The sequence below is a fragment of the Mustela nivalis genome (genome assembly GCF_964662115.1).
Source record: "Mustela nivalis genome assembly, chromosome: 2".
NCBI lineage: Eukaryota > Metazoa > Chordata > Mammalia > Carnivora > Mustelidae > Mustela > Mustela nivalis.
Genome location: NC_139021.1, coordinates 152825495 through 152841022, shown reverse-complemented (window position 1 = coordinate 152841022; position 15528 = coordinate 152825495). Strand labels below are relative to the sequence as shown.

At 37.3% G+C, this 15528-nt stretch overlaps 1 protein-coding gene across 21 annotated transcripts in view; it reads left to right on the top strand.

The window, feature by feature from the left end:
- CPEB3 (cytoplasmic polyadenylation element binding protein 3) overlaps window positions 1-15528 on the top strand; it is a 193781-nt gene that overhangs the window by 77322 nt on the left and 100931 nt on the right. For all 21 annotated transcript variants that reach the window (XR_014309265.1, XM_082721952.1, XM_082721960.1 and 18 more), the window contains one exon: window positions 7003-7059. Coding sequence is in view for 20 of the 21 variants with exons in the window: in XM_082721952.1 (XP_082578078.1) it covers window positions 7003-7059 (57 nt within the window). In the remaining variant the exon portion in view is untranslated. The remainder of the gene's footprint in view (window positions 1-7002; window positions 7060-15528) is intronic.

Below are 15528 nucleotides of genomic sequence, written 5' to 3'. Positions count from 1 at the left end.
TGTCTCTCAAACAAATAAGTAAAATCTAAAAAAAACAAAACAAAACAAAAAACCCATGCAATGAGAAATCCCTTTATTCAACTGTTCTCTTGATTAAAGGGAGAAATGACAGAATAGGAAGTTCAGAAAGTAATAAGACTTCTGTTTTAGTAAAGAACTTTGTATTTTTTTAGAGATTTTATTTGTTTCTTTGAGAGAGAGCAAGAGAACAAGTAGGTGGGAGAAACAGAGGGAGGGAGAGATAGAAACAGACTCCCTGCTGAGGAGGAAGCCCACTAGATCAAGACCTGAGCCCAAGGCAGTGGCTTAACCAACTTGGCCACCCAGGGGCCCCTAGTAAAGAATTTTAACAGTTTTTCAGTCACATTTATACTTATACTCAGTAAAACCAAGTCAGACTTGAAGATGTTTGTAGGCAATATTAAAAGGTCTCTACCTCCTCCCCTGTGATAAAAATGTCAAGTAATGTAGAGGAAAAGTTGAATTGAGCTTTCTTCACAGCACCTGAGGAATGTGGTTAGTGATACTGATCAGATCACAGCACCCTTATTTAAATAAAAATTAGACTAATTTTGTTGGCTTCTTAAAGATATCAAACTACTTGATTATAACAGAATAACATAATTATCAGTTGTCTCTTACCATATTACATATGACTTTTCCTATTGTTTATTTGAGAGAATGCCTCCAAGAAATGAGAAGGGTGGTTTTGAGAAGGATGATTAACTAATGAACACTCTCCCTTATTTCTTTTCTAAGTGCAGAAATCCTTGGGTTAGTAGAGAGTAACATCTAAGTGAGAGGAATTATTCTCTGCCCTCTTTTCAGGTGGGCTGAAGGGAAGGAAATCCACAACTTTCCTTATAACTATGAGGGTTAAAGGGATTTCTGGCATTGGGAGAGGTGGGATTAAAGATAGGGAAAGTGGGCACCTGGGTGGCTGTCAGTTAAGCATCTGCCTTCAGCTCAGGTCATGATCTCAGGGTCCTGGGATCAAGCCTGGTATGAGGCTCCCTGCTCAGTAGAGTCTACTTTTCCCTCTCCCTCTGCCCCTTCTCCCCACTCATGCTCTCTCTCTCAAATAAATAAATAAAAATCTTTTTAAAGAAAAAGCTACCCACGCACCCCAACAAATAGAATCTTTTTAAAAAATTGTTTGCTGTAAAAAAATTATTTGCTGTAAAATAGGGAAAAAGATTAATCTCTGTACTCTTCTTATAGGTGTTCCCAGCTTGCTACTAATGATGAAAGTTTACCTAGCCACAGGGGAACCCCAATGAAAACCCAGGGTCATTAGGTTTGGTTAATCCCAGCCTCCCTGAGGATTAACATTCAAAGAGTACAAAGTGATGACAGGAGGAATAATAGGGAAATACCAACCACAGAGTGTTGGGCAGTGTAGGTGACATTGTGCAGCAAGGTCCATCCCCTGGTTGGGTAGCACAGGATAGCAAATAATCTTGGAAAAGGGTCCCCTTTCTGTCATCCCATGTAGTCTCCCTCTTACAACAGAAGAATAGAGCTGGTTGACTACTTGGGTGTAGTACCTGATGAAACATTTCTGTGTATTTGAATTTTCTTTTTCCTCACTATTCATGGAACTGAAATTTGAAAAATGAAAAGAGCAGGTGTCAGTTGAGAACTGATATTGAAGGGTTTGCTTTTTTTTTTTTTTTTTTTTAAGGGTTTGCTTTTCAAATGTGTACTGAATCTGGGGTGGAGAGGAGCTGTCTTCTGATAATAGCGCTTTAAAATATTTAAATTGAGAGAAACTTGGAAGAAATAAATGCCACACCTTTTGGGTGTTATGGAAGCAATTTTCTTTATTCATCATAATTTAAATTTAGTATTATATAGCCTTTCACAAAATTGGACCCTTTTATGGAATATTGAGGTTCCCTTGTTTCAGAAAAAGTGCATCTTCATTACATTTAGTTTGTTCCAGAAAAATATGCTGTCTCTTTACTTGCATTGTTGCTCCAGTTCTATTTTTGTGCTACATACCTTTGGCCCATAGAAGTTTGTCTTGCATAAAAGTTAGCAGAGTTTACAATTGTTTGGGGCAGTTTCTGAGTAAGCAAGAAGTGATTGTTTTGTTTCTATTCAAGAAGGGGACAATAAATACAAGTTGAATGATTTTTTAAAAATAAATATCTCCCATTTATTTTTCCAGTGGTCCTTTCTATATAGTAGTGTAGTCACCTGAGAGGGTTTTTTTTTTTTTAAGATTTATTTATTCATTTTAGAGAGAATGTGAGCAGGGGGAGGGGCAGAGAGAGAGGGGAGAGAATCCCTCATACAGACCCCCTGCTGAGTGCAGAGCCCAACACACCTGCTGTCCCAGGACCCTGCGATCTTGACCAGAGCCAAAATCAAGAATTGGATGCTTAACCCACTGAGCCACCCAAGTGCCCATATCTGAGAGTTTTAAAAGAATGATTTAAGTATTTTAGAGTATAGCCTGAAATGAGGAAACATAGGAACAAAGGAATTGAAAGCATGCCAGAAATTATCCACTGCTGCTATGAAAAGAAACTAGAATTTGACCTCAAGTCTAAGCTCATAGCTTTTGCTTCTTGATTCTTTGAAACAGATTTAGAATACTTTAGTGCCAAAATTTTATCATTTTTCCTTAAAAGGACTTTAAAACACCATTTTATTATATTCTTACATAATATATTATTTCATCTTGTGGATATTTTTTCTGAAGGAAGGTATTTTCAGTTTTATAGAGAAAATTGGTGGAAAATACAACCAAGCAGAATATGCATTTTTCTTATAACCTTTTCTAAAATACAGCATTAAAATTCTAGTATGTGAAGGTCTCTGAAAGACTTGACTTTTTAGAGCAGATAGGGATGATTAGAGGAAGATAGTTATTCCCTATCTTGTAACATATTGCGGAAATGAAGAGGTGACTTTCATAATTATGAATTCATGAAAATTCCAAGTTTTATCTTGGACATATAAAAATATGGGTTGGTTGGACTCTGAAACTTTGAATAACAGTAGAGGTCATTTTTTTTATAACTAGCCTTTTAAATATGAATTTGACTTGAGCTTATGAGACTGCGATTTTCAGAGTCGGATAAACATATGTAACCCTATTCTCTAACCTCTCCCTCCATCCCCTCACCCCCCATTTATCAAGCCCTGTGCAGTGGGGAAAGTGGGACAGTCTGAGATTTCCACAGCATCATTTAACTCCGTAAAACCAAGTATGCCTTTCAGTTTTCGAAACCTTATATTTTACACTATACTTAAAAGATAGCTGGCTGACAAGAACAATTTAAAAATAGCATCCCATGGACAGGTGACAAAATGTCACACTGGCAACACCAGACTGCATTAACAAAAATCACCAGACGTCACACACTTGATTCTATTTTCACAGCTGATTAAACAGCAGTATTTGTTGGTTAAAAGGAAGAAAAAAGAAATGGCCTCATCTGTATTTGGAATTAGTTTTTCTTTTGCTGTTATATATTTTCTCCTTTAAAATCTCATAATAACTATAAAATTTAAGATGCAAAATATATTAAGAAAAAACATAAAATAATTCTCCTTTTAGAAAAGAACTGTTACACGTAAACACTCCTTCAACTGAAAGACTATAAATCAAAATGTTAATAGAGCTTGTCTTTAATTGGTGACCTTATTTTTTGCATTTTTTTAAATGCATGGAATATTGAGGTTCCCATTTTTCTTCAATGAAAAGATACTGCATTTTATAATCTAAATATTAATTTTTGTAGAGGTAAAGAAAGTAGCTTAAAGAAGCTGTAAGTGGTTTTACTAGAAAGAGTTTGCATTTAGTTGGGAAACGGTTAGATTATATTTAAATAATTGGTTCTGTTGGGTCTGGCATGACACAGAGTTTCTTATAAAACTTTTTGTGGGTGATTTTGATGCAGAGATCTACTGAAGTCTGACAGACCAACAGAATCAGGGAGGATACCAAGAAAGGCAAAAAGTTTTTTGCTTTTCAGCAAATCCTGATGCCTTCATCTACAAAACATTGCCTAAGGCTTTTTTTCCCCCCTGCATCTTTAGAAAGATTAAATTGGAAGTCATCAGTGTGTGCTGGGGATGAAAATCAGAAAATTACCGAGCTTCCTTTCAGTTTCATCTTTTCAAGCTGAAAAGTCCTAAGATCTGGAAAGAGCCCAAAAAGGACCCAGCTTCTGGAGGACAGCAGAGAGAGCACCCTTTAAGTGTGGGAACAGCAATGGTTCCAGAAACATATAAAAACTATTACTTGATGTAGCAATTTTAAGACCACATAATTCTTACCATAAATGATTGTAGCACAGGAAATACAGGAAGTCTAATGAGAACCAATTAAATCTGGGCTTGCTTGGGTTTTGTTTTTGTTTTAGAGGGAGTAGGAAGTGCAGAGGAAGAGGGAGAGAGAGAACTCCAAGCAGGCTCCATGCTGAGCACAGATCCAGATGTGGAACTTGATCTCACGACCCTGAGATCATGACCTGAGCCGAAATCAAGAGTTGGATGCCCAGCCCGTTGAGCCACCCACGTGTCCCAAGACTTGCTTAGTTTTCTTGATAACCCCTTATTATTTTAGGGAATACCCCTGGCTTTTTAGGAACCAAACCCATGTCTGAATGTTCCTTGGTCAGAGATTGAGGAGACCATCTCTATATACAATTTCCTTAGGTTCTGCAGTGATTTTGAACTCAACTCTGGTTTGTAGGCATACTTTCCAGTGACTGTCTATTTACTGTTAAATTTGGATATGTCAGAATACAATGAGTAAATAACATCTAGTTATTATGGATGTTAGTATTTGGTGGTAATGAATCCAAATAAGGTCTTGATTATCTGAAAATTATAGAATATTGATACAGCTAACTAAAACCAGAATGTAAATTCTCCCTGCCAAGCCGCAAGCCTTATTCTCATGACAAATTTTCCTATTACAGATTCTGATCAGGTGGTGGTACGAGGTAGCACTCATTGTGTATGGGGTAGACAATATGTTTAGAGACTCTAAGATGACTTAGGAGCTGGAGAAACATAAGACAGAGTTATTACATATATAGATACTGTTAAATGTGTCTTTAAACAATGGTTAGTTTCTAGTAGATATGAAAAGATCTATGGAATCAGTACAAAATAAAACAGGTAATTCTATTATTTAAAAAATGGTTCTTTACTAATAGGGTGATTTTTTCTCTAGAAAACATTAAAATATATTCTAAAAAATAATTGCACTGTAATATAAATGCTAGCAAAATATTTCCATAAAATTAGAGTTAGATATATGTAATATCTTCCTCCTAATAAGTTTAAATGGTAAAAACTAAAAATAATTTTTAGTGAAAGTCCTATAATACTTCATGGTAAAATTAGAATAATCTCCTTAGAATCCATCAATTATTGATGAGTTTTACATTCTTAATTACTTTCTTTCTCATACACACACACATGCATCCAGCAGTACAAGTAACATTACACTTATGAGAGTTTTATTTTTTCCTTATCCTTTAATGACAAATGACATTCCAATAATTACTATCACCTGAGGGTTTTTTAAGAGACAAGGTTGGCCTTGTCTAGGCAAAAAATTGATTTGGCTGGCAGTTCATTTTTCTGCCTTTTTATTTGAAGCAAATGCTCTGTTTTGTCCACTGTGATTCTTCTCTTTTGGGTCAGAAGAGCTAATAATGCTGTTTGCCTTCAGTACCCCACAGTGGAGATTAATACCAAATGATGATTGACCTTTTGCAATTATTTATAACACTGTATTTGTTGTAAAAGTCATCACTTTTACATATCTCCAGCATTCTCTCTACCACCCCCCCATACTGTTGGCATTTATTTAACAGTAGTAATCACATAAAATTGACATTTTTCTGAGAATTTCACGATAACCTTTCACCTAACTGGACACGAAGACCTTTGCAGAACCAAGGTCATATGTATAATAGCTTTACACAGAAGCACTGTATCAATAATTATTTTGTTGGAAAGCTTGGTCAAGAAAACTTAAATACATTTTTTTCCATATAAGACTCTCTGTTTCATTATTCTTTTAATATATCCACTTTCTTTTCCCAAATAATTCATGAAAAACATACCAGTTGTCTACGTCTTCCACTCTTAACCCTGGAGGCTATCCATTAAAACATCTGTTTCAGACTTACATCTTACAGGCCAGAGGTTGGCAACCTTTTGTCTGTAAAGGGCCAGAGAGGAAATATTTTAGGCCTCTGGTTCATATGGTCTCTGTCACATATTATTCTTTGTTTTTTTAGTTTTTATTTTTACAGCCCTTAAAAAATGTAAAAATGATTCTTAGCTCTTAGGTGTACAAAAACAGGCAGCCAGTCAGTGTGGGCAGACATTTGAAACCCGTTACTATAAGGATGAAGGTCTGGAGATAAGCATTATCCCCAAGGTTGTGTAACTAGTTAGTGGTAGGGAAAGCATAAGAACCCTAGATTTTTAGGCCAGTCTTTGTTCCCCACTATAGCTGTTGTATAAATTTTACCGTCTTTCTTCTGGTAGCCATTCTGATAATTATGTTGCATTTTTGAGCCACTGTGAAACATTTAGCTTTTATTCCCTCTAAACATCAAGTTTATATACTTCTTTGAATTCATTTTTTTGTGGCTTGAATCTGAAGGGCAGTATGAATGGTTATTTAAATAAAATGCTTAGTCCAGTTGGCATGTTTAAGTTGGAATGCGAGAGATGCTTTAAAATTTCAGTATATTATAAGGAAAGCTTCTTTTACATTTTGTTTTATTTTATTTATTTGTTGTTAATGATATTTTGGCTTTGTTTTTAATATTTTTTTCATTTGTATGTTTTATGACTTGATTTAAAAACTTGTAACTGCTATGGCCTTGTTATAGATTATAGTATTGTTATAGATTAATCTGTTTTAGCTTTTTGTAATGTTTATCTTTTACAATGTATTTGAAATTATATTAAGCATTCTTTTCTTTGTGCTTAAAATAAAATTATTTTCTTTTTTAGGACGCATGGGAATAAATTTCCATCATCCAGGAACAGATAATATTATGGCACTTAACAGTAAGTTTTCATATGAAATATTCTATGAAATTAGCAGTCAAGGTTACAGCATGTGATTTCCACTTTCTTAATTGTTCATTACATTTCAACCTTCCACTTAGTGTGGGATAGACCATTATTCTATTCCTGTGGTTCTCGAAGTGGGGTCCCTGGACCAGCAGCATCAGCATCATTTGGGAACTTAGTAAAAATGCAAGATCTCAGGACCCACTAAAGACTTCTGCATCAGAAACTTTAAGGCTGGGGCTGAGAAATCTGGGTATTAACAAATTATAGGTGATTCTGTTGCACCCTAAAAGTTGAGAACTGCTTCTCTATACTAGGGATTGACAGACTACAGCCCTTTGAGCCAACTGTGGCCCATTGTCTGGTTTTATAGTTTTATTGAAACACAGCTACGCCCATTCATTTATGGATTATCTCTAGCTATTTTTGTGCCACAGTGGTGGAGCCCAAAAAGCCTGAACTATTTGCTGTCTGGCCCTTTACAGAGAAGTTTGCAGACCCCTGCTACATACCATTGGGGTGGGAGAAGGAAGGAGGAGAGGAAGAAAGGAAGCAGGTGAAGAGAGAGAGAGGGAGTAGGATAGCGAATATGAATGAATAGATCAGTTTATTCATATATAACTCAGACTTCTCTCATTTTGGTAGATAGCCAACAGGTGCTTCAAACTGGACATCAGGGATCTCCCATTAGTGGAATTTGTGTGGTACAGGTGGTCTGGTCAGCAGCTTTGCAGGTTATAAATGGTTTTATCGGTATAATTGTTGGATTGAGTTCTGGAGCATCAAAACCTAATTAACCAGAAAGTCATTGTATTAGTTAATTCTGGGAAAAATGTCTGGCTGGCATCAGTTCTCCTTCCTAGTGTCTGTGGACCAAATAGCTTTGCAAAACAGTCTCTAAATAGAAATTGTCCATTGTCACTATCATAAAAGCCATTGAATCTCTCAGGACTTGGGTTTTTTCCTCTATTAAATGAGTGACATCAATTTGTTCCCTGTCATCCTCCCAGATACACAACCGGACTATGGGTACCCATAGGAGACATACTGGGTAATTCTAGGGCTGTGTACAGTATTACTCCTTTCCTTCCTACCATTGTATTTCCTTAGAGTAGATTTTACCTAAGTTATCTCTAAAATACATATTCCACGTTTCTTTTGGTTCCGACATGTTTTCTACTTCACAGCCGCCACTGCTGAGAACCACTGGCAGAACTTGGTGATGCAGGTCCTAATCCACTGCATGTGTATTTTGTTCTAAATAGCTGGTATCCCCTCTTTTGGAGGGTCTTGGAAACCATAAAAATTCCAGACTATCCACCTCTATTTTCTAATTTCTAAAAGAAAGGTCACTTTATCTTTAGTTTAAGGCAACTCTTCCCCCCACCCCCAGAAGCAGGTACTTTGGGGTGAGGATTAATAAACATGCTTAACTTGCTGAGCTTCAGCAATTTTGTGAAACTTTGTGGAAACACTTCACTTAGGTGATGGGATCTAGAATTGAATGTTAATGGAAAAAAACAGTACGGTAGTGTGTCTGCCTGAAGGTATGAATGTGTATTTTAGAAAAGACCTGATTTGCTGTGGTGTGAGTCCTCTTCTGCAAGAGGGAGAGGATATAATTTACCATTGTTCTGTGTACAAAATGAAGCCAGAAGACACTTTTCTTTTTAAAAGGTTTTGATTCTCTTCGATTTGATTCTCTTTAATTCTCTGCTTTTAAATACAGTTTTGTTTATGTTCTTTCCAGTTTGTGCATGATGCTTAAATCCCCCTTTTAGCATCTAAATTTCCTCATCTGTAAGAGAAGGGGACTGAAATAGGTCATCTTTAATGATTGTTTCAGAATGAAGATTCTGTGAGTCTGTAATATTTTTTGATTTTCTTATTTTTACTTCCTATTTTTACTGTTCTTTTTTTTTTTTTTAAAGGAAGCTCTACACCCACCCAGCTTGGGGCTTGAACTCACGACTCTGAGATCAAGAGTCACATGCCCTACCAACTGAGCCAGCCAGTCACCCCATATGATATTTTCTTAAAGCACCAAAGGGTCAGTTTGCCAGTATCTATATCAAATGTTGATGAATGGTGCATATTTGCTACATTATGGCAGATATGAGAGTATATCTATCTTCAAATGACTCTGGGTACTGCCTAGCGGGCACCTCAAAGTAAACCATAAAAACAACCAGAATTTGACATTTGCAATACTGTCAGTTTTCTTTCAAAGTTGACTCCAACTTGAAATGATCAGAATAAACAGAATATCCTCCTTGGAAGATACTTGTGAGACCTACAGATTTTGACAGACTTGGTGTGATGAAGCTTTTCTTCCCTTCTGTGTGGTTGAACCTAACTCATCCAGTGACTTATGTATGTGACACATGCACAAGCACATCTATGTATTGTCTTTCCTCTTTTTTTTTTTTAAAAGATTTTATTTATTTATCAGAGAGAGAGAGGGAGAGCAAGCACAGGCAGACAGAATGGCAGGCAGAGGCAGAGGGAGAAGCAGGCTCCCCGCTGAGCAAGGAGCCCGATGTGGGACTCAATCCCAGGACGCTGGGATCATGACCTGAGCCGAAGGCAGCTGCTTAACCAACTGAGCCACCCAGGCGTCCCTGTCTTTCCTCTTTTATCTACCATTTGTCAGCCCCATGGTTATTGTCCTGTGACTTGCTGGTCCTTCCTTCCCCTCAGCCTTCATATAGACATAGCTGAAATCACTGAAACTTTATTGTTGCTTATTGAAAGCAACTGGGTTGAATTGTATTTTCAGACAACAAGGGACTGGCTAAGAAAATTAAAGAGAATTGAATCAAGCTAAAAACATTTTTTTAAAATGTCAATTATAATTCCTTCTTTGTTACCCTTTTTTGCTTTATAAAATCCATGCTTCCTAATTCTGTGCATAATGCTGCCATTCATTATGTCTTCAAAAAACTTCCATCCTTATTTTATTTCCTTGACCTTACCAAACCGAAATCTCTTCTGAAGACACCATGCTCTAACCTCTCCTGACTTGAGGAGGATAACAGAGGTGCCATGCTGAGCATTCTCCCTTCTCAGTACTACTTCCCAGCTTTGAATGGGCCAGTTTTCCATGTTTTGGTTTTCTTAGAGCTTGCCTTCCAGTTATTCTTTCCTCTGAGAATCACTGCCACCGATGTCATCTAGAAGACAGAAAATGGGTGTGGAAGATAGGATTCTAACTTTAGAAAACAGTAATCCTATAGATATGTAGGGTATGGAAGAACAATAAGCTTTGTGTGAAACCAAAGAATCTATTGATTTTTCCTATTCAAGACCATGAATCTAGTGAGAATTAGCAGGCCAGCCTTCAGGGAGGAAATTAAGGCCCCATCTTGACTTGTCCCCAAAATATGAGGTCCTCAAGCATTATAGAGTATGGATGGGAAGATTGGGTAAAGAAATTCTGATCCATTAGTAAGAACTGCCACTTGTCTGGTATTTCCAAAATAAAGTCAGTTTTGAAATGATAAGTCCCATTTAAACTGGAAATATATTTTTCTTAACTTTGTAATAATTCTGTCCTTTCATCTCTTCACATTTATACCAAAAACACTAAAAGTTTGCATAATGTATTTTTATTTTTCCTGCTGGAGGAAGAAGGAGGCTATTGAGAATGCTTCCAGCTATATATGTAGTATCTGTCAGCCAGATTTTTTCTAATACCAGCAGTAGCCTTTGGTTTTGTTTTTGTTTTGTTAAACTCTTAGGTATTGAGTTGAGGTTATTAGCAGTTGTGGGCCTGTATAGCATTGATACCTGACGTAGTAGATATTTCCTCTATTATGATGATTTCTGAAAAGGATGTTTAGTACCTCCATGATTAGTCAGGTGAACCAAATTTATGGTCAAATTAACATTCAAAACTAAAATGCCTGGTCTGGTAATTTACTCTAAGAGATAATCACTGCCAAGTGTATGCACATTGTTTCTTGACTGGTCAGCTCTTCTTTTTCCAAGTAGAGATTGGGCTTGGAAAACCAGTTTAATATCAGAAAGTTGTTTGATGAGTATGAAATTGGAAACAGGGAGAAGTGTTGCTGAAGGGGTAGGATCATTCAGCTTCAAGAAGGCATCCTCCAGCAGGCTGGAAGGCATGTAGAACCTGAGGACGAAGCAGTAAATCAGCATAGCCATGGAAAACATTGTCTAGAGCCCGGCAGTTCTCCTTCTGTGCCTTATTAGCCATATGACCTAAGGGCCACATTCTTAACTCCTCTGCCTCTGGTTTCTTCCCTGGAAAGTGGAGATAGTGACCACTGAAGTGGCCTTATATAAATCTCATGAAGTTTAGCATAGTACCTGACTAGGAGATAATGTTCTGGTGAGCTGCTATTGTGATTGCTTGCATCAGCTTTATTGCTGCCTTTTAAAGATTTTTTTTTTTCTCCCTTGCGTGTGACTTTCCAAACTTGAGTCTATATTATATTGGTTGCTTTAAAATAGGTGTTTTCCTGGGATCGAACCCCACATCAGGCTCTCTGCTTTGCGGGGAGCCTGTTTCCTTCTCTCTCTCTGCCTGCCTGTCTGCCTACTTGTGATCTCTGACTGCCAAGTGAATAAATAAATCTTTTTGTTTTTAATAAATAAAATCTTTTTTTAAAAAAATAGGTGTTTTCCTGATGTGATTTAAGGCAGCAGACCTACAAGTGGCTTATAAGCTACAATGACTGTACCAGGGTACAATGTCACTTTTTTTTTTTATAAACATATAATATATTTTTATCCCCAGGGGTACAGGTCTGTGGATCACCAGGTTTACACACTTCACAGCACTCACCATAGCACATACCCTCCCCAATGTCCATAACCCCACCTCCCCTTCTCCCAAACCCCCTCCCCCCAGCAACCCTCAGTTTGTTTTGTGAGATTAACAGTCACTTATGGTTTATCTCCCTCCCGATCCCATCTTGTTTCATTTATTCTTCTCCTACCCCCTTAACCCCCCATGTTGCATCTCCACTTCCTCATATCAGGGAGATCATATGATAGTTGTCTTTCTCCAATTGCAATGTCACTTTTTTTTAATGAATCTTTTTTTCTGTATGAAATGCCTTCTGCCTCTGTCCCCTAAATTTGGGACATGCATCTTCTTTGGGGCCTAGAGGTGCTCCATCTCCGGTGATGTTTGGCACCTTTAAAGGTGCCATACTTTAACGTTTCTAATGTAAAATGGTATAGTCATTTTGGACAACATTTTGGCAATTTCTTAAAAAGTTAAACATACACACGCACAAAGTTAAACATACACCTACCATATGATGCCGCAGTTCTATTCCTAGGAGTTTACTTAAGAGCAAAAATGAAAATGTGTGTCCATGTAAAGATTGTACGCACATGTTCAGAGCAGCATTACCCATGATTTCCAAAATTGTAAATAACCCAGATGCTTCTCAACTGGAGAATGGATAAACAAATTGTGGTACATTGAAACAATGAAATATTTTCAGCCATAAAAGGAAGTGAACTATTGAAACGTAACAACATGAATGACTCAAAATAATTATGCTGAGTTGAAAAGCTGGACAAAGAGTATGTTCTAGATGATTCCATTAATATAAAATTCTAGGAAATGTCAACTAATATAGAGTGACAAAAATATGACAGCTTCAAGGATATTTTGAAGTAATATTGTCTCCCTTTTTTCAGAGGACAAATATAAGGGCTTAGAGCTTGGAGGAGTCATGTGATAAGGATGGCAACTGGCTGAGCAAGTCTCTGCATCTCATAAGTCTCTCCTTTTTAAGAGCCTATGAAAGGACAGTTAAGATATGCTACCTCATTGTTTTGTGAGATTGATTTGAATGATTTTAAAGATTTTATTTTTTTGACAGAGAGAGGCAGCAAGAGAGGGAACTCAAGCACGGGGAGGGGCAGAGGGAGAGGGAGATGCAGACTCTCTGCTGAGCAAGGAGCCCAATGAGGGCTTGATCCCAGGACCCTGGGATCATGACCTGAGACCAAGGCAGATGCTTGACAACTAAGCCACCCAGGAGCCCCCATTTTGTGAGATTTGGATGAGGCTAGGTACATGTACATGTACATGTAAGGTATCAATATTGCTACCTTTGGAAAGTAGGGGGCATAGCCTTATTCAGAGAAGATATGCCAGAGAATGACTTTTTTTTTTTTTTAAGATAATAGTTTTGTAATGTAACAGTGTTTCAATTTTATTTAAATTAAAAACTCTCTTGGCATTTGTTTTCTGGTATCTTTCAGTTTGTAACTAGAGTCTATTCTAAGTTACAGGAGGTAAAGACCTAAATTTTTAATATCTTATAAAAAGCACAAAGACATTCACCTGCTTGAGAAACTCTGAGGTCATTGGCTGTTAAATAACTTGTGCATAGCTGATGCACCAGGAAACTTGAAGCTTTACTTTATGGCATCTTCTACTTTTTTCCTCTTGAAAATATTTTGGAAGATTTTGCTTATATTTCTGTTGAACTGTGGTTCTGCTAGAGCATTTGTTGAGTCAAAAGAGGAAATGTGAAAGGGTTTTTCTTTGAACTTTCAAGTTGGGGAGAGACTCCTGTGTGCTTCCAGAGCTTCCTCTTCCTCCCCCTTTTCTTTCTGCTGGGAGTGAGCTCCTTGGGGAAAGGCTCAGCTGAGAGGAAGTGGCAGAGAGGGAGCAGAACACATGATGCTTTTATGCCAAAATGGGGAGAGAGCCAGGTTTGCTAGAATTCCAATGGAATTTTCCAAAATTTGAAGAGTACGTTGTATTTCTGCTCACCATGAGTGGATATAAATAAACAATTTTTTTACAGAGTAATGAGATACTGAAGGAATTATTTTGATATTCTCAGATTAAAGACGTCATCTCTGAGTATTTTGAACTTTTCGAGACAAGATCTAGTGCTATTGTTTCCATATGAGCAGACTTAGGAGTAAAATTAGTATACAGTTGTGGCTATGAATATATTGTAAAAGATGGCTAATTTAAAAATGAAAATAGTAATTATAGGGATATGTAATGTTCTATATCTTTTACGTACTGAAGTTTTAAACCATATTAAGTGGATGCTGTATAGGAACATGATAGGGGACCCGAGGGCATTGCTGTTTCTGTTTTGGCCTTCTCATTTATAGATGGGGAAGCTGAGGTTCCAGAGACTATGCGAATTGGGTAGGGTGACGAGTGAGGAAGAAGCAGAACCTTTTGCCTCCAGGGTGAGGGTGATAACCTTTGCTTTAAATACTTAATTGTTAAGAGTGGTTGTATTATTTTTATACTAGTTTATCACAAACACACAAATTCATTGTCCTAGGGAAGATTGTTTTTCTAATGTTACTTGGCACCTTGCTTATGCTCTGATTGCTTCATAAAGCCTCTTTTCCTGAAAAATAGAGTGATAAACCTGGTCTACATGGTCTGACATTGAATGTTGTAAATAAGTGTAGTCTGAAATATTCTTGACTTATTAATTGGATTTTGGAAGAAGTTCCTTGTGTGTGTGAATATGTCTAAAGTGCTAGGAATTGGGTGCTTCCAACCCAATAATACACAGGAAACTAAAAAGTTACACCTACTTTCCTCTGCAGACCTCCATGTTTGCTTCTCTACTTGTGTAGGCCATAGAACCTGGACTTCCCATTTATGGCACTCTCCACAGTTGTACTCTTTAAATATTTTATTTGTTTATTTGACAGACAGAGATCACAAGTAGACAGAGAGGCAGGCAGAGAGAGAGAGAGAGAGAGAGAGAGAAGCAGGCTCCCTGCTGAGCAGAGAGCCCGATGTGGGACTCGATCCCAGGACCCTGAGATCATGACCTGAGCCGAAGGCAGCGGCTTAACCCACTGAGCCACCCAGGCACCCCCACAGTTGTACTATTTAATGTTTATCTTTAATATGTGTGCCTCAAGAGAGCTGAGACTAGCTTCTACTCACAGCTCCTCACTGGCTTCAAGTGCAGTGCCAACCCAGGATTCTTCTCTTATCCAAACAAAACATGGGTTATGTGATAGAGTCATATATGAAATTGATAGACAATTTTTAAGATAAAGCTGACAACTTCAAAGGGTATCCTGAGATCTTAATGAGATTTAAGAATGCTGTGTGATTTATTTCCCTCTGCTTTGGGGGCACTTTGATAGAAAAGTTGAGAATCACAGTCATTCATTTCATCTTTATTGCAGCCTTGTTTAAAACATGGCAGTATCTTCATTTTCTGAATAAGGTGAAAGAACTTGCTGATTTCCTCCAACCAACCATATGTCTATGGCTTGGACATAAAGATTATTCTGCCACCCAGCCCCTTACTCTAGTATGACTTCTACTCTTTTGGATTTTCCTAAGTAATCACTTAGGTTTCATTTAGCTTCTTTAGTAACATTAGCTAAATAATTCTTTATTGATTGTGGAGAATGAGTGCATTTCCAAGAGTGATCAGTTTTACTTTCAGAACATAGTCTCCCTTGTCAAGGGCA